Below are 20249 nucleotides of genomic sequence, written 5' to 3' on the forward strand. Positions count from 1 at the left end.
AAAAAATTGTCTTTTCTATTCTGCCTAGGGCCCACATGGATGTTAAGTTGTTAACCCTAATGTGTCTTCTTAAATAGTTAAAGTTGGAGTTCATTGCTCATTTGGAGTTGTTTGCAAGTTGGGAAGAGGAAGAGGAAAACATTGAACATTCAACAACAACAAAAGAGGAGTGTGTTTTGGAGGTGGAAGAGTTTTGCCTTCATTTCTACTTCATTCCAGGTATGTTTTTTATTTTCTTTTTGTTTGATTCAAACTTCATTGTTGTTTGTTGTCATTTTTCATTTTTTTCAATGACATAGAGAGGGCATGTTAATGGAACATTGAAATATTTTTTTTTTCTATAACTTGCAGCAGTATACTATAAATCATTGTAAAATCCAAAGGCAAAAACATGAGCAGCAGTGAGAGTGAGGGAAGTAGTGATAGCATGGAAGTTGCCATGCAAGAAACTCAAGTGTCACAATTACAAAGACCAAGAAAAAGACTTAGGGCAGCCATTGATGAGCCTAATGTAGATGTCCCTATGGAAGATGCAATGCCTAATCCATTTGAGTGCCCTTCCAAAGCCCGAAAACAATATGCCAAAGGCCCATTCAACCCTAAGAAACCTCTCCTACAATTTGCCACAAAAGTAGACAAGAATAAGAAGAAAAATTCGGGGGGTAGTAGGGAATGGGAGTGTCATTTATGTAAGAAGCATTATTTTGGGAGCTACACAAGAGTGTATTGCCATCTTTTATGGATAGGTGGGCAAGGGGTGAAAGGTTGCAAAAAAATTACGGAGGAAGAAAAACTTGAGGCCAATAGGTTGTATGTGTAGGGGGAGTTATTGAAATCCGGGGGTCCTATGAGTAGCACACCCACACGCTCATTGACTCCCACTAGCACTGTTAGTAAAGGGAAGGGAAAGGCCAAGACTAAGAGAGATACTAATGTGGCTGATTTATTTAACATACAAGCAAAAGATAGAGCTGAAGAGTCCATTGGCAAATTTCTTGTTGCTCATGGCAAATACCATACCATGTTTCTCATTCCTCATTCTATAAACAAATGTGCAAAGATATTTATGCTGCTGGTCCCTCATTTGTACCACCAGGAGAGACTAAATTACGCACCACTATCCTTGACAAAGAGTACTCAAAAGTAAACATTTTGATGGAGGATATGAGGCAAACATGGATGAGTGATGGATGTTCTATTATCATGGATGGTTGGACCGATATCAAACATCGGCCACTCATCAATCTTATTGTCACTAGTACAGCAGGGGCCTATTTTCTTAGAGCCATTGATTGTTCGGGAAAAAAGAAGGATGCATCCTTCCAATTTCAGATTTTGAAGGATGCTATAGAAGAGGTAGGGACTTCAAATGTTGTGCAAGTAGTCACTAATTCAGCCCGTGTGTGTAAATCAGCTGGATTGATAGTAGAGAGCACCTATAGACACATTTTTTGGACCCCATGTTGTGTACATGCATCGAATAACACCTTGAAGGACTTTGGGAAAATTGATTGGATAAAGACTATGGTGTTTGAGGCTAGAGACGTGCAAATGTTTATTTGCAATCATCACACATCTCTTGCATTATTTAGGATATTTTCCAAAAAAAATTCCTCAAGCCTATGGAGACTCGATATGCTAGCTACTTCATTTTGTTGGAGAGGATGCTTTACAATCCAAGAGGCTTTACAATCCATGGTGGTCAATGCAGAGTGGAATAGATGGCATGAATCAAGCACCCCAGATGGAAGACTTGTCAAACGAAGAATCCTAGATGAAAATTGGTGGACCACAATGAGGTAAGAAACTTAAGAATTGGTGGATATCATAATTGTTATTATTGCTGATTTAATAAAAAAAAATTCTGATTTAAGCACTTGCTGATTTTTTTAACATATTATGTTTCTCACTTGCAATTTTCTTTCATTTGCAGATACATTTGCTCCTACATTGACCCTATTGTGCAGGTCATTAGATATGCTGATATTGACTCTCCTAGCCTTGGAGAGATTTATGAGACCTTTGATAGCATGCTTGGGCAGATCAAGCAAGCTGTTAAAGATAAGGAACCTACTTTGGAGTTCTATGAGGAGCATCTTAAGCCCATTGTAATGAAAAGGTGGAACACAATGAACAACCCACTTCATATGGCAGCCTATGCAGTCAATCCAAAATGGTATGCACCAAGGCCTGGGAGAGTGCCTCCATCTAATGATGAGGAGGTGAGTTTAATTTATTAAAGAATTCTGATTTTATAATACATTTTTAAATATTTTATTTTATTTGTAAAGTTTATAAACTCTAAGTTCTCTCTTCTTAATTTTTGTTTGTTCAATATAGGTGAAGAAGGGCTTCTTCAAGGCCCTTTCAAAAATGTATAGTGCAGAGGATGCTGCAAAAATTCGAGGGCAATGGCTTGAGTTTGCCAATCTTCGTGGTCCAACATTTGGTAGACCAGAGGCGAGGACTGATAGAGCTAAATTAGCTCAAAAGGACCCGATTGGATGGTGGACATGGCATGGTAGAGATGCACCTGAGCTGAAAGCCCTTGCCACCCGTCTTCTCTCACAGGTTGCGAGTTCCTCTGCTGCAGAGAGGAATTGGTCTACATATAGCTTCATTCAATCGGTCAAGAGGAACAACCTTACCTCTAGACGATCAGAGAAGCTTGTGGTTGTTCATAGTGTATTGCGACTATAGGAGCGACAAAGTCTTGAGTATCGACAGACTCCAGCACTACGTTGGGATGTTAATCCTGAGGATGCATTGCAGATTGATGAGGATAACACACCCCCAGGGCTGCTTGGAGTTCCATTGGATGAGGACCCTCTGCCTACCCCTGCCAGTGATTCAGAGGATGAGATTGATGATGATCTTGATTTAGATAGAGATTTAGATTCCTAGAGGACAGCCATATATTTGGCTTTCTGCTTTTCAGATACTTAGATACATTATTGCTTTTGATTATTATGGAGTTGGACATCTCATTTACACTTCTAGTATTTACTTTCATTATGTCATTTTGATTTTCATTTCATGCATGATGATGATAGATTGATACTTGGAGCCTTTGGGCATTTTTGCTAATTGTATGCGATATTCGGATATATCATCATATCATATTCTCATTTTGATTCTAATCTTAATAGTTTTCAATTTCCATGTATTCTATGGTGAATGGTTTATCAATGTTATGATTTATCATTGTTATGGTATGCATATCAGAAATATATCTCTAAAGAAGTCTAATTCTCCATATATAAAAAATTTAAAATCCCCTATATTTTATAGCTGTCCCCTGAGGTCCCGTCCCCTAAATTTTGGCTTCAACCCGTACCCGTACCGGAAACACGTTCCCGTCCCCTAAAACGTCCCCGTCCCGGAAACTCCGTGGAGCATAGGAAAAATCTACTCACTTCCAACCCACGTTGACTGGTTCATGCAAGCTAATTTTAGGAAGATTATTAATTTAGTCGTTCAAAGTTTCAGGCAATAGCAAGATCTGTTGCTGATATTCATAATCAAATGGACCATAGTTAGTTGTCTTTTAAATTCCATATCCAAGTCATCTGTTCCACAACACATGCGCTCTCAACATGCAACGTTGTCTGTCTGTCTTATGCTTTTGACCTGATAACCTTCATTGGAGTTATTCGTTCAATATGCTTTTGGTCACACCATATTAAGCAGTGTATTTAATGCTTCCATGCTCTGCAGACTTGGAGCACACGATGCTAAGACATCAACATCAGAATGGAAATGGTGCCACAAACTCAGACATAATAAATTCAACAAGTCCTGCCCTCAATGCCTATGCTTTCCTGCAAAACTCAGATATACTTTGTTTCTCCTTATGCTCACAAAATTACCTTATTTCGGTCTCTTTCTCTTTCCATTACCAAAATCTTACACAATGATATTCCACGTTTGATGTAGATATTGTTTTGTATGAACTGGCGACACAGATAATACTTTCGTCAGAAGAATGAATCATATTATTGCAAATGTTTCATCTTCTCCTGCAATATCGACTTCTTAGATACGACTTCTCAGTTTTATTTTTCATTTTTTTGAGACTTGATACTTGTTGGAAATGACATGTCTACACCGACAGTCCTGTAGTGAAGTTCTTGCTGCCATTGGACTTCCCCAAATACATTACAAAGTCTTAGTCTAATTTACACCTAGAATAATGTGTGTCATTTTTTAATTCGATACTTGCTAGAAATCTATGTCAAAGGCCAGCCATGACCCCCTCAATCCCTGTCGCCTTTTCTAAATACCGGAAGAATGAACTATAGAGATCATTTGATATTTTAATACTTTCATACCATGTTCAATTATAAAGGACGACACTAGGCCATAATTATTAGGTTCCAACACACCAATAGAAAATCAGTATCATCATCCAACTATAATCTGCAAACTATCTGCAACACGCTATTAGAAATGTAGACACCCAACATGTGCACAACAATTTCAATCCGATTGTGATTCAATGAAAAGACAACTTTCTGCCAATATAGGCTGGCCCGAACGCCTTTGCGGTGGAAATGAATTGTCTCTCATGTAAAATTCGAATAGTCTAACCCCAAATGGTATAAGCTTAAAATGTTTAGTATGAAGCACCAAATTAAGATCAATCATTCTTATTGCACCTATAACTAAACAATAGAAGCTCGACAAAACATAAATAATTGCCAATATTTTCACCGCAATACCTTATGGTAGCCCCAAATAATCAAACAATAAACAATTTTACTCCTTCAAATGATTTAATTAAGGTGTTGCTCCCGTTTTAAATGTGGATGATGCAAAATGAGTTTTGCTTCTTCCCAACTGACGTAAATATCAAAATCAAAGAAATTTTAGACCTTTGTAAAAATCTTCAAACCCGTATTTATTTTCTTTCCAAATTCAATTGAAAAGCTCCTTTTTCTCAAGATAGTGAGTAAAATTTTCAATTGAGTAAATCTCAAAATCTGACCATTAAATTTATTTGATAAAACCTTTATGTGAAAATGTTTCTAATAGAACCTCTTATAGAAGCTTACGAATTCTTCTTTTCGAATAAACTCCATAAGATGACGAGATTTTTGTCTCTGATACCACTATATATTTTCTAGTTGGATATTCTCTCCAATTTTTATCCAATAAATTGAAAATCATAAACAAGAATTTATTCAATAATAACTATCAAATACCAGTAAATAACCAACATCAACCAGTAAATAACTAACAAATACTCCAGAATTTGTTATTGCATTATAAACCAAAAATACAATACCAATTCAATCGTATAAACAATGATAATAGTCAGATTGGATAATTAGAAAAGAACTTGAAATGCAATTGTGAACTCTGTCACGAATCCACCACAGATGATAGATCGGGGCTACGTCTAATCCACCAAAGAAGAATTCTATCTTCAAATCCTGAATAGAATCCGAAGCTTCCCTAATTTGTCTAAGAGAAATCTCGAAACAAAAAAATGTAAAAGCATGCCAAAATGAACTCATCCTTCTTTTAAAGACCCAATGTGACTCTTGAGGGTGCTTCCTCTTCTTTTTTTATTTTTCCCTTTGTCACCTTTTCATCCCCTTTATAATATTAAGTTGACCCATTTTATAAATTTCTTTAAGCTTTCATAGGTCAAATGTTTATACGAATTTAAATTCAGAATTCCTAATGTCCTCAAAAAGGTATATCACATTATTTTGATATTTCTCTTGGTGGAGCTTCCCTCATCGTGGTTACAGGATCCATAGCCCTTGACTTTTTGATAGCCTCTTGAAGGGTACTTGAGCTTAGTGTCTTGAGCCAAACTTTGTTGATAGGGTCCATTAAACCATCCATAAATAGGACTTACCATAAATAGGAGTATACTCCATTGATTTTGTTTTTTTGATTTGAGTTAGCTCTTTGAAATGTATTTCCGGGCCCTCATTATCGAACCATTCTACAAGTCTTTCTGCAAATTTGATACAGGATGTTATCTTTGCTGTAATGTCCCTTGTCGGTACCTTACATGATTTAGTTTAAATTTCCCAATTGAACTTTTGCAGACCAATTCTTTGTATCTAATTTCCTCATCCATCTCTTTTTAGCTGTTGTAATATTTCTTTATATACATTGATATGAGAAAAGGTGTCTTTTCATATTATCTATTAATATTAAATTTTAATACTATTATAATATTATATTTTATTATATAATTAAATTTTAATTTTGATAGTTTAACATCAATGTTATATATTATGCAATATCAGAATTTATTATAATAAATTATAATTATACCCTTATTAATATTTTATATTATTATTATTTTATTTATTTATTATTTATCTATTCATTTATATTTTAATTATATAGATCTAATTTTGACAGTGATATTACAATCCCCCCTCTCAAATTTTGCTTGACCTCTATAGCAAAAATCATAACTTTTTTTGTAGAGCTAACACATGAAGCATATAATTGGATGCAAGAAGACATAAGGGATTCGTGGAGTATACATCGTAATGCATGAAAAACACAAAGCATACACAAAGTAAACACATGAGTACATGAAAACACAAAGTAGACACATGAATGCATGAAAATATGAAGTAGACACATAAATGCATGAAAAAATGGAGTAGACACGACGTAGACACATAATACATGCATTCTTGATTGATGCCTTACAATTTATAATTGGTAATGAGCTAGATTTAAAAAAATGATTTACAAAACTTACTTGTTCGATAGAATCCTGCACCCACAAGTGATCATTGGTACATATGTGTATTTATAAGTTTCAAAGAAAATATGAGTCATGATAAATTACTCCAAGCCAATCCAATACTATGTCCAAGTGGAACTTTGGCCCCTTGGCCTCGGTGGTAGATATTACGCATCTACACAAGGTGGCCTAATTAGCAAGATGCTTGTTTTATTTTGGTCAAATTATTATTACTCATTGTTGAGAAGAACATTGAGGATGTAAACAAATTGCTTAGTCTCCAAAGTCAATGGTTTCACTCACAGTTTACGGATCCAAGCCCTTAAGCCTTTCTTAGATATGTCTGCAAGGCACTCAAGGACGTTCATCTTTACCCTATGTCGGAATAATTGATTGATTGGATTTATACTAGCCTCTCCTTGAATACACCTTTGTTCTTTGTCGTTAGACTACCCCTATAGGAAAATTAGTAATAAACTATATGTGAATTGAAAAGTCCATCCTATCCTGGTTATTATTCCTGTCCATGACAATGTTGAGATGCAACAAGTTGCTTAGACACCAAACTCAATAGTTTCCCTCAATGTTTTACATATCCAAGCCCTTAACCCTTTCTCGGACATGTCCACAAGGCGCTCGAAGTCGCTATTCTCTACCCTGTCTTGGGAACAACCAATTGGATGGATTTACACAGGCCTGTAATGTCCCCCACTATTGGATTAGGATCGAATGTTATATCCTGTAACAAATTATTAGTACAATATCAAAATCTGCCCGTAAAACAAATCAGAATATTGAATTAGTAAATATTAATCTAAAATTCTACCCAGACTACCCCTCCTAATCCCTTAGAAGAGATCTTTCTCAAACCATCTAAGCCTCTGATGATAATTATATCTCGATTAGATGATTATTGTTAAAAAAGAATCTTCCTTAGGCCTCTTTGGGATCTCTGAAAACATTATTTGGTAGAGATCCCACCTCTACCAAGTCTCTGATCTCTGACATATGCATGTGATTGACCACTACAATATATATATTGTCTCTAAGAGATTCTCTATAAATCTCTCTCTTGGAATTCTAATACCGACATTTATTATAAATGCCCTCTAAACTCTGAGTTCCTTCAAGAGAGAACTTGACATCTAAGTAGATGTCCTCTACAAAGGATCCACTGGGTGTATCATAACTATAAGTTCTCATCTCTGATATTGATTAATAATTCTTAAATGATGATTTCTCTATCAATATCAAAAAGATCTATACATCATTTGATTCTACTTCCACAACGATATTCTTTTTGTTGTTGTCTTAATTCACTATATTCTCTATCACTAGTATCTCTTTGTAGTTTATCCCTCTTTCCTCTGCAACCATTTTTATTTGGTTTGATTCTTATTGGAAACTACTTATCAGTATTTTGAATAACCCTGGTCCTTCTTCTCTGTTATGGTAGATGGCTCAATGCTTCTTTTTCCTTGTGATACTTGCTTTGCAATAATTGTTTAATCTTTGTCTATTATAATTAGTTATCAAAGGTTTGTGGGCACTAATCTTTCCATCGTCCTCCTTTATTTCCCTTAATATCTGACTTTCGGTCTGTCTGACCATCCCTGATATGACCACCTTTCATGTCTCAATGTTTATTATTTGACATGGCTCTATTAATATCATTTTTTGTTTCTTCTTAATTCATTGCTTGCGTATATCTCCACATCAATTGCTTGTGATTGCTAATGACTGATACTAGTATTGTTGCATTTGTTGAGATAGTCTTTCTTGTCCATATTAATATGATACCTGCTCATATTCATTCCTTAGTCAGTAACCATATGTGATTGACGTCTTTACACACTCCCATGATTTCCATGTATCTCATTGCTCTTCTTCCTTTGTTCAATACATCTTCCTTCATTCTATATATCTTCCTTCCTAGATTACTAATCAAATGTCTTGGCTGCGATCGGGTGTAAGGGTCTGTTGTGCATCCGTCCAAGGTAATCTGTGCCGCTATATATGTAAATTTTGATGCTTGTTGCACTCGGATGGGGGTGTGTGTGTTCCTGTCAGCTTATTTTCCAATTATCTCCCTACCTGCTTCCCTTTGTATTAACCTCCATTTCCTCCTTTTAAATATTATTTTATGTCTTTCTAACAGTCATGTCTATACAAGATGTCATATGTTATAATATATCATATTTAGTTATAAAATTTATTAATGTTTCCCATAATATTGACTTATTCACTTATATATTGTAAGTTTTCATTCTTATACTATTTATAATATATTGAATAATAATTTATATGATTATTGTTATAATTATATTTTACTATTTTATTTAATTAACCAATCAATTATACTATTTCTTAATATAGTTTATAATAATTATATAATTTTCTCAGGAGAGGGGATATTACAAGGCCTCTCCCTAAACGCATCTCTACTTTTCCGATTAGACTTGGATAATAACAAAACAAAAGTTCTAGAGCATGTATGTTTAAATAATGGTAACACTATCATTAACTGAATTTATTACTATGCATAATTAAAATAAACAATATTTTACATACCAATCACAAAGATGTAGGAAGCTCTTCTTTATAATCTTAGTATCTTCCTCACTTGTCCAATGATGTTCCCTGACTGTGTAAGAAATCTGACTGTACTTAATATATAGTTTTGCAGGCAATATATGTAATTGATTTCTTCTTGTAATTCTGCATATATGTTGGGTTGAAAACCTACTGTCACCATTTGAACGTGACTCAATGCAGATACTGTTTTTGTCAATATTGTCTTGATTACTCTTATGGTATTGCTGCTTTCTTTCTTTTGTTTTCTTCTCTATTGTTTTTGTCATCAACTTTCTTATTGGCTTGTCATCAAATTAATTAGATTGATATGTCTCTTCATAACCAGGTGCCCTTTTAATGAACAACTAATATACTCTCTTTGTTAATATTGTAATTACTGGCGTAGACCTTATTGCTAATGTAGTGTCACTCAGTAATGATTGCAATTTTGTACTTGACATTTTCTCCCTATTTCTTTGATCAATTTCTTTCTCCTTAGCTTTAGTCCATGTTCATTTAATCTGAGATTGTTTACTCCTTGCAAAAGTCTTCTCTCTCTTACAGTGTAAATGAGTCTAGATTGTAACAATATACTCTTTATGAATATATAATTTCCTGTTATCAACTCCATGTTCCCTTTTTCTGATGTCTTCTTATTACACCTGTGATATGCACTGACCCACTGGTAATATATGTTCCGCTGTCTTAGATAATACTGATATCAGTGATCAAATCCAATCACCTTTTGAATGCCTCCTTGTAATGTGTACAGTAATATCTTCTAATTTTTAAAGTCCTCTTCCCACGTACTCCAAATTTAGTAATAAGAATGATGCGTTCCCTTCATTTTCCTCATGAAGTGTAATCTCTCATCTTCGAACCATTTATGCGATGGTCTTAACTCATGATGCTATTGGCTTTTAAAAGAAAGTCTTTTGTTGTTCTCTTCTCACTAGTGGCTTTGTAGTTGACAGTCTACTCCTTTCCTTCGCTGCCACAAAATATAAATTGTTTCCTATTTGTAATGCCCTTTGGTTACCGTACCAGCACAATGTATTGATGTAGACGGGGGTGGGGTCATGGTCTAGGCACACCATAATACATGTCGACGCATAGAGTTAAGTGATGGCCATGCACAACAAGTGCCTTACCTTTAAATCTATTCCCTTCTAATATGGTTGGCTCTTTGAATGTGTTGCTGCTTTGATGGCACTCACCCCTGTCCGTCATCACACGCATGGGTTTTTGGGTTGCTGTCAGATCTTACTCGCAGAAAATTATCTTTGTACGAAATGTTTTTCCTTATTTTCAATAATCTTCTTTTCTCCTATGTCTATTCCCTATTTGTTGGTTTCGTCTTGTATGTACTATCCAATTATATGCAATACAAAATGTATTCCGTGCATCTGTGGTGATTCCTGATGACACCACTAAATGCTTGACTCAGCGAGAGGTTGTTGTAGGAAATACTCTGATTCATTGCTTGTCACGATGATCAGTAAAATTGGATCGTGGGTCGCAATCCAGTATTTTACTAGATGTTTTGAGTGTTGATGTTTCCAATATGGGATCCCTATAAATGCTTTACCAACAAGTATTGTCGTTGTTCCCAAATTTTGAAGATTCTAGAGCTGGTCTTTACCGAATTAATATCATTGTTATTTGGGTATAATGTCATTTCACCATATCCACCATTGATCACTGGTTATATTAGTTGCTTGGTTACAAATAACTTCGTAATCTTTCCACGCCCTGTGTTCATTTCTTTCTTGTCGCTGGTTCTAGTCAAGTCTTGCGATACGCTGGTGCTCATTTCTGATCATTTTAGACTCAAATAAGATTTCATCTTTTCCATCTAATCCATATTACTACATATTAAATAATCTGTTTATTCTACTGACCTGAATCCATCTCGACTTTCATAATAAATTCTACTTCAGTATTCCACAATATGATCGTTCGTAATTTCCGTTTGCATATTGTCTCTTTAAGAATATATACGATTCCTTATCGCTTCACCATTCAATTTGATGCCTACCTCTGTTGCAATCAAATTCCTAGATTGCTTAATCATATGTATGTTTTATCAATGTATTGGTTGTCTATTTCTAGCTTAAATTAGTTTCTAATATTATACTTCGAGATGGAATGATGAAGATTTATCTATGTTCAGGTCCTAGTTTTATCTTTTCTCTACAAGATGGTAGGCACTAGGCACTAGGCACTAGGCTCTGATACCATTTTTAAAGTCCCTTGTTGGGACCTTACATAATTTAACTTAAATTTCTCAATTGAACTTTTGTAGACCAATTCTATGTATCTAATTTTCCTTTCCATCTCTTTTTCAGTGTTTTAATATTTCTTTATATACATTGATATCAGAAAAGGTGTGTCTTTTCATATTATTTCTTAATATTAATACTATTATTATGTCCTAATAATATTTAATTTTATTTTTTTACATAATAATATTTAATTCTCATAGTTAACATTAAAGTAATATATTATGCAATATTGCAATATGATTATAATAAATTATAACTATACCATTATTAATATTATATTATTATTATCTTACTTATTTATTATTTATGTATTCATTTATATTTTAATAATATAGATCTTTTGACGGGGATATTACATTTGCATTGCCCTTGGTAGTCATCCCATGATCCACCACTCATGTGATATTCTATCTAAGCAATAATGCTGCATATTTGATGATTTTTTTGTTGGTTGTAAGGTTTAACTGAAAGGTATCTATATTTTAGACCCATGACTAGGTTGCCTCCTTACTTGATTCATTGAGCTAGTGGTGGGTTTCTTACTTTTAGGTGTTTCCCTCCTTCGCTTCCATTATTTGTTGTTGAAGATGGTTATTATAGTGTGTGTTTACATATCCAAACATTGGCCACTCTTATTTTGTGTGTTGAACTGACTCATTTTTTTATTAAAGTCTCATTCGTCCATTTCTTGTTTGTGTTTTGAAGTTTTTCTTGATCTCTTGTGAAAGCATGTTTTGAATTCCTTATTGTGTATCAACTTTATAGGACGTATGATACTTTTAATTTGTGTCTCTTTGTTTTGCGAAGAACTGGTTCATTTTCTTACCAAGGTCTCCTTTGCCCATTTCTTGTTTGTCTTGACTTCTTGTAAAAGTAAGATATGAATTCCTTATATTTCATCAACTTCATAGGATGGTAGGATTGAAAGCTCTAATACCACTTAGATATCTTGGTATATCGGGACCATAGTTGTAAAAATTGCCAAAAGCAAAATACTTGTCGCGGTGGGAAAGAACTCAGCAAAAAATTAGCTAATACTCGACAACTTAAAAAATGCTTAAATTTAGTCCATAATGCATGATACTCATAGTATCTACTATCTATAGTATCATTGCAAACACATTAGAGAAAATACACGATAGGTCTGCCCAATGTCTTCCTACACTAAGCCTAAAAGTGGAATTTTCACCCCTCTTGGTCCTAGTGACAGCCAACATGGACATCCAGTTGGGGTCCCTACCTAGTGGTGGTTGATGTTTGGTAGCTTCAGTTGGATAAACTTATGAATATATATAATTATATATGAGATATAATTTATATCAAGGTTGCATAGGGATGGGGATACTTGGGGTACTTAGGGTACGGGTATGACTATTTTTCATAATAGGGGACGGGGGTACTTGGATATGTCAAACTTTATTACTATACTTATAGAAAATCTGAAATTATGAGTCATGACAATGGCTTTTCAAAACAAGAACAGTGATAAAGTTTGTAAATGTAATGTTTGTTTTCAGTTTCAGATTTCCTATATGTTTGTAGTAATAATAAATGATAAATGTTTAGTTTAGATGCATAACAGAGAAGGCAGACTTTAAACATGAACAAGAAGATCATAAGTCATATGACAATGACATATTGCAAATGATAAACTTCTGACTTGAACAGTGATAAAGTTTAATGTTAATCAAAATTGTATCAAAGTTTCGAACTGATTAGGCATTGAATTAAGCTCATAAACAACAAGCTGATGAGCAAACAGAAAACTGAAAAAAATTCAGAAATCTAAATCAAGGTCTCCGCAAAGTACCCGATACTTGGGATACGTGTGCCCAGTACTTGGGTATGCGGATACAAGTACCCATGCAACCTTGATTTATTTCATTATATATGAGTTATAAGCTTATTGTTATATGAGAGAAATTAGTATATATATAGATAACTATGATTGAATGTTTTATTATATTAATTATACCCATGCAACCTTGATTTATTTCATTATATATGAGTTATAAGCTTATTGTTATATGAGAGAAATTAGTATATATATAGATAACTATGATTGAATGTTTTATTATATTAATTATCTAATTAGCGAATAGACATGTCCCATGAAGGGACAGGTCTCTTCATGACTTATTCTCATTATAAATAAAAAATTGCTGTCATTTGGAAAACACATACCAATACATCCGGCAATAATTAGTACATTTGCAGCGATCCTCCAAAATCCAACATGGTATCAGAACTAGGTTGGAGGCTACAAATGTAATAATCTATCTAATAAGCCACCATGAAAGCCAGTCTGTGGTTGATGGTGAAATGAGTTGTAGTTACAATGTTGTGGTGGATTGTGAGGAAGCTTTGGGGGCTCTTCGTTCTCTAATCCCATTGCCAGACGAGATGTTAAAATTGCTCACTAGTGCAAAGTACTTGGCTGTCGTGGCCACCATTCTAAGGAAAGGCACATCCAAAGCAGGCTTTCACACCACTCTTCTTTCTCAAACGGTGTGTAGGAAAGTTGTTGAAAGATTTATTATAAACTCCAACGATGATTTAATCAAAGGGCTTCTAGAGGTGTTAATAGAGGAGGTATGTGAGTAGGCTACTGTCGTTGCCCTTAGGGTGTTAATCAAAATTACCATCAACAACAAGAGAAGTAGAAAGAAAGCCATAAAGGTTGGGGCCATGTGTGCGTTGATCAGACTTCCGACAAAAAGAAAAGCCGTGAAAGGATTTTATGTCTTCTCGACATGTGTGAATGTACAAAAGTGCTTCCATCGTTGACCATGCTATGGGAACTTGTGCTGCCCCTAGGAAGATGCTGAGTGTTTGAATTGGCTAGTGAGAAAGTTGTATGAATTCTTTGGTCTCTTTGCTAATTTTCTTGATTTGGCCATCTTATAATGAAATGTTGCAAGACAAGACCATGGCAAAGCTTTGCCTTCTCCTACAGTCGATTGTGCCACCAAGACTAAGACCAGGGTAAGGGAGATGCACAAACACCGTAGTAACCTTTGGATGAACTCACCTTGCATTCCCTCATGGATCTTTTGATTGTGAATATTGAAGTCACAAAATTTCGGAGTTTGTTGTAATCGTAAGTTGTAGGGGAGCATAGCAGAAACAAAGAGTTATAGGGGAGGATAGCAAAAACAAAGAATAGACAATCATTCATATACACAACGAACTATATAGAAAGTAACCGAATGCACCTTCAGGTAGATTTGAGATATTCATATTGATCAAGCTTGATGAATACCATTGCATGTTACTATACGCTGATTGTACAGGATAATGAGCTATAAATAAATGTTATGAAGATGAAGCCTCAGACCTAAATTGACTCTGGAGATCGATACATGAACACAAAGGCTTATTATCATATATTCTAGTGATATGAGATCAACATCAATTGGTAGACTTACTCATTAAAGAGTTGCTCCTTGCCCAAAGTTTTTATGAGCAATAATTAAGATAACAAGAATAAAAACAATAAAAAAAAGGTATTGTTCTTGAGTATAGAAGAACCTTTCAAATATTGGAGTGATTGATCAATATTCAAAGATCAAAGTATGTGGAAGTCTTTGTGTTGGGCGTACAATTGTTGCAGAGCTTGATGCAACTACCATCATTGGCTCAATGTTGAACCTTAATAAAATTGGTGCTATGTGTTCATTCTCATGTGGCATTAGTGTGCTTTCTTGTTTGAGACGGTTTTGCTCTCTTTAAGGGTACACTTTTACCAAGTGAATGGACTTCAAACTGACGCCACCCCCGTAAGAGGTCAAAATGAATAATAGTGATAACCACTTCAGTGGGGAAGACAAAATATTGGGAGCTTATAGAGGCATTGAGTACCGAGCCAATAAAGGTAAGTAATAAGGTATGCTTTACGAATAATGTTCATTTTATATTCTTTTGTGTTTAATAAATACTATATGAGATATTATATTTGAGAATATATGCGGCATTTGAGTTATATACATTCATTAAAAATGTAATTTGATATACTGTTTGTTAAATATAAAGAGATTCATAATGGGAGTATGAAAGGTACAGATTGAGTATTATGTTATCTTCTATTATTGGAAATATAAAATAAAGACTTATGTTAACATTATTATGTTATTGTTAGTAATGGGCATGAGTTAAATTACTAACATTCTAATTAATGTTGACATTCTTAGTTATACAACCAAGAGCTACATGCCTTGATCTTTTCCTCCGAGAATGTTATTGCAGGAAAAGGGAGGATTAATATTAGATTCAGAGAGTCTTACACTTCTTCAAGGGTAAAGGAGCTTAGAAGATTGATGTTTAGAGGTAGTCTGACACATCCGTTTGACGGAGTGGATAGAGAATATGTTTCAGTTGATCTTTGAAGATCTTGATCATATTAGAATCAAACAGAATTTTGACTTCATGTAAAGTTTTGGTATCATACTTGTGATTGCATGATTTAATGGGCCTGCCCCTTGTGTACAGCATGAGGAAGTGACGACTTCCAAATGATCATCACTTGTATTTACAAAACTTATTGGAAGGTGACGATCTTATAATAATTTAAGTAATGATATACATTTTATGTAAATGTTGAAATAGGTCATGATGGATTATATCTTACAAATCAACAACTAAGTGTTAGATGTCATTCACTTGATGGTCTATGAGTTGTTTTATAATACGTATTTGGTGAATACCATATGTTGATATTCTGTAGGCCATTAGTCAGAGTATTTGGTGAATGTCATATGTTGATATTTTGGAGGCCAATACTCATGACATCAAATGTGATATCAAAATGCTACTCAGAGTATTTGGTGAATATCATATGTTGATAATTCTGGAGAACAATACTCATGATATCAAGTGTGATATCAAAATGGTGGATATCCTCTGATCGAAGATATACATAAAATATTTCATTCCTAATATTATCAGTGGTGTAATATCTGTTTTGTGTTTATCCTCCCTAGCTAAGAGGGAGTATTGATGTTTGGTAGCTTCACTTGAGTAAACCTACGATTATATATATAATTATATATGAGATATAATCTATATATATATGTGTGTTCATTATATATGAGATAAAAGTTGATATTTATATGAGAGAAATTAATATAGTATATATATATATAAAACTATGATTAAATTTGTTATTTTATTAATTATCTAATTAACTAATAGACATGGCTTATTCTCTATATGAGTAAGAGATTGTTGTCGTTTAGAAAACACATACCAATACATTCGATAATACTTAGTACATTTCCAATGATCCTTCAAAATCCAATAGTAGTGTACTTGTACTCGCTTTTCCTATGCATGCTTCATTTCCTAAGATTGTCACCAATATTATAGAGTTGGGGATGTGGTTGTAATGGTAGCTCCTTGATTGATTGTCTAGGCCCAAGAATGGAACCTTGGCCCTCTTAGCCCTAGTGTCAGTGAACATGGACATACACCCGAGGTCCCTACCTAGACTGCAATCGTCATAGTTCCTCTTACCTTTGCACCTTTGTCCTTCTATAATGATGAAAGTTCATACACAGATTATTGATATATGCATTTATATGCAATCTTAAATAAATATATATAAAGACAATTTATTGGCAATGATGCATAAGCCATCATATGAAATGCCCTCTTATAGAATCTAATAGATTTTCAATTACTCTCTCTCCCAAAGATGAAGAGTAGCCTTGTATGCTCCACAAACTTATGGCAAGAATAATTTCATTAGCACTTAACCCAAAAGCCCGAATGAATTACCAATCTCCATTCAATATCATGTGCAATTTGTGTTCCAAGGGCCCAATACATCTAATGTTTAACTTCTTTGTATTCATTCATCTAATATTGATGAAGCACGATAGGAGTATGGCTGGCTACAAAACTCGATATTGTAGGGACTCTGTTGATTGTTGTGAGTCAATCTGGGTTTGTTGCGATACTACTCAAAATCTGACTTATGTATGACAAATCTCTGCGATGTTTGATTGTTGAATGAATCTGCAAATGATGCAACCATTATTGACTCTTCTCTTAATCCTTCTTGTTTATGGGATATCCTTGGATCATTGTTTCTAAATTATCTAGTTAGTTACAAATGAAGTATGATATAAGTCTACTCAAAATTCTGATTGTAGTTCCAAATGCTTTCCTTTGGCTTTATACCATGTTCCACACTATGCCCAATGTCTTTCTTTTATTCCTTGCTATCTATCTTGTAACGGGTAGGTATAACCCAAACTCCTTGTGAGGAGAGAGTGGAATGTTCTTAATCAAAAGAAGAATGCAATAAGAAAACATCGTTATGCAAGTTGCTTAGCTAGGGAACACCAATGATATTAGAATGTTTGTTTTTTCTGATCGGCTCCACTTTATTTATCCATGCACTTCATGCGAATTCGGATTTCAAGCAACAATGTTCTAAGAAATCTTTACACGTATCATCCATGGTATATTCTTCTCCGTAATTTCTTGAATTCTAGGCTCTAGGATTTACTTGATTGCTTAGTTGGACATTCTTTCTTGACCTCCCATTACTTCCTTCGGTCTACCCGTCAATTAGAGGTGGTGGAAGCAATAACTTTTGGTGTATTGTGAATGGTCACAAAAAATGTGGAGGAGGCGGTCTCTTATATAATAGTGGACAACATAAGCAATCAATATTATTAATTGTGTTGAAGTCATTTGAGAACTCTGGAGTGATAACTTTGTGATTAGTATTGGCTAATTTCTAATTTCTCCTTCTATCTTGTAATGTCCCCAATTTTTAAATGTAATAATTTAATTAAATTTATTAATTAATTGGTCCCAAAATATAAATTTATTTAATAAAATGACCTTTAATTAATTACTTTAATATGGGGCCTCGAATTAATAAAATAAAAATATTTTTGTTTTGGGTTTCGACTGATTTATGTATATCTTGGGCCCATTTTTTATTTTGGTCATAGTTGATTGTTGCCACCTTGGTACTTGTGCATATCTGGAGTTTTTCTCCGACAGGGTTTTTTATGACTGACATCTAGGATGATTTTGGTATGCGTCTTGGATTTTATTTTGTATTGCGAATTCCAGTTAGAGTTCTTGTCTACCATTTTGGAGGTAAAAGATCCTATTTGGTGAGTGCAGTTTTCGTGGTTCACAACCATCCTAGTTTGCCTTTGGAATATAATTCTGATATTTCACTTGTGTGCCGGATTTGTTGATCGTTTCATTTGGAGATTGATCGGTATTGCTCTGAATTATATTTTGTCAAACCATGTTTGATGCCTTTGTAATTTGAAGTACTTTCATTGTCTATAGATATATTTGGGTTGCTGGCTTTAGCGACAACTATCCTGTGTTTCATCTTTTTATTCGAAGTATTATCATCTTCTATGCATTTGTACTTCTTGGCGGCCATCTATTTGGGGTCCATCCTTGTGCTTATTGTTGATACAATTTCTTTGAATCCATTTATGATCTATACTTGTGATTTGTGTGGCAACACAATTCCCATATCGAAGGCACTGAGGGTGAACACTATATTTTCGATGGTCATTTGGTAACATTGAAAGTTTAAGGCTGAGAAACCATTCCATAGAAGGAAGCACCTACAACATCCTTGTTTCCCGTACGATATCCTTGCCTATCCCGTTCGTACAATAGTCACCCTGTTTATATACATCATCTCAAGGTAGCAACTTTCCTCAACCTCCCCACCATACAACAACAAACACACTTGTCTACAATAGGATCTCTCTATTGCCAATAAATCGTATGAACCATACTCTGTCCTCCAATCTCATCACCATACGACCCTACAGGAGCATATCACTGTACATCTATCATGTGCTTTCCCTCGAGTTCCCTTGAGTGATTTTCCTTGGGGTGCGTTCCTTAGGTATTTCCCCTCGAGTGCTTCCATCGAGTACTTTTCCCTCAGGTACAATGGTATGTGACATGTGGTGGAAAACTTAGGTGTGTCACTGGGAATATTAGAGGGGTATCAGAGTTGGTGATCTTGCTAGCCTATTGGTATGATTTAGAAATTTCAGGATTTGGATCACACCGTGATGGTTAGCAGTGATGGATAGTGGTGGTTGAATGCACTACAAGAGATTGGCAAAGACCTCAACGAAGCGTTGATCTTCCATTGGATATATTTGAAGTATGTGTAAGGTGGACCAATTACCTTCAAGATTTGTATAGATGATCCTTTCTCCGATTAAGGATTCCTCAGGTCAATTTAGGCTGAGTCTAGTAGTGCTGACTGAGACACCATGGCAAGGAAATGAAGTTGGCAATTGCAACATGCCTCGGTGAGATCTTCAGAATCTCGGCTCCTAGAGCACCATATAATGACAACACCATGATAGAGATATTGCATTTGATCATTGACAGGTTTCAAAGCCTTGATGCCATCAGTGGTGATCCTTTTGGCATGAGATCTACAATATTGGAGAGTTGTGCAAATGTCAAAATAACCTCCTCTTAGATATAGAGATGCAAAACTTTTGTTGATTTTGTGATCAGATTTAAATTTAAATATTAATGCACTGAATTATACAATAAATGTTTGCAGAGGTTCTTATTTGTTTAGGACTGAATTATATAAGAATATATATATGTGTGTGTGCGCGCACTATGTAGTGATAACCTTTGAAATAATC

General features: G+C 34.6%; 2 protein-coding genes and 1 pseudogene across 3 annotated transcripts in view; all 3 read left to right on the top strand.

The window, feature by feature from the left end:
* The window catches only part of LOC149560986 (uncharacterized), a 232320-nt gene that overhangs the window by 95436 nt on the left and 116635 nt on the right, over nucleotides 1-20249 (top strand). The gene's annotated exons all lie outside the window — the stretch shown is intronic.
* LOC149560988 (uncharacterized) lies at nucleotides 1977-3166 on the top strand. Its single transcript, XM_089823712.1, has 2 exons — nucleotides 1977-2222; nucleotides 2341-3166. Exons 1-2 carry the CDS (start codon nucleotides 2031-2033, stop codon nucleotides 2698-2700), a joined length of 552 nt encoding a protein of 183 aa, XP_089679838.1. The 5' UTR covers nucleotides 1977-2030; the 3' UTR covers nucleotides 2701-3166.
* LOC149560989 (E3 ubiquitin-protein ligase PUB22-like) lies at nucleotides 13695-14640 on the top strand (annotated as a pseudogene).

The sequence above is a fragment of the Cupressus sempervirens genome, chromosome 4 (assembly GCF_028749045.1).
Source record: "Cupressus sempervirens isolate cs-2001-9-10 chromosome 4, ASM2874904v1, whole genome shotgun sequence".
Taxonomy (NCBI): Eukaryota; Viridiplantae; Streptophyta; class Pinopsida; order Cupressales; family Cupressaceae; genus Cupressus; species Cupressus sempervirens.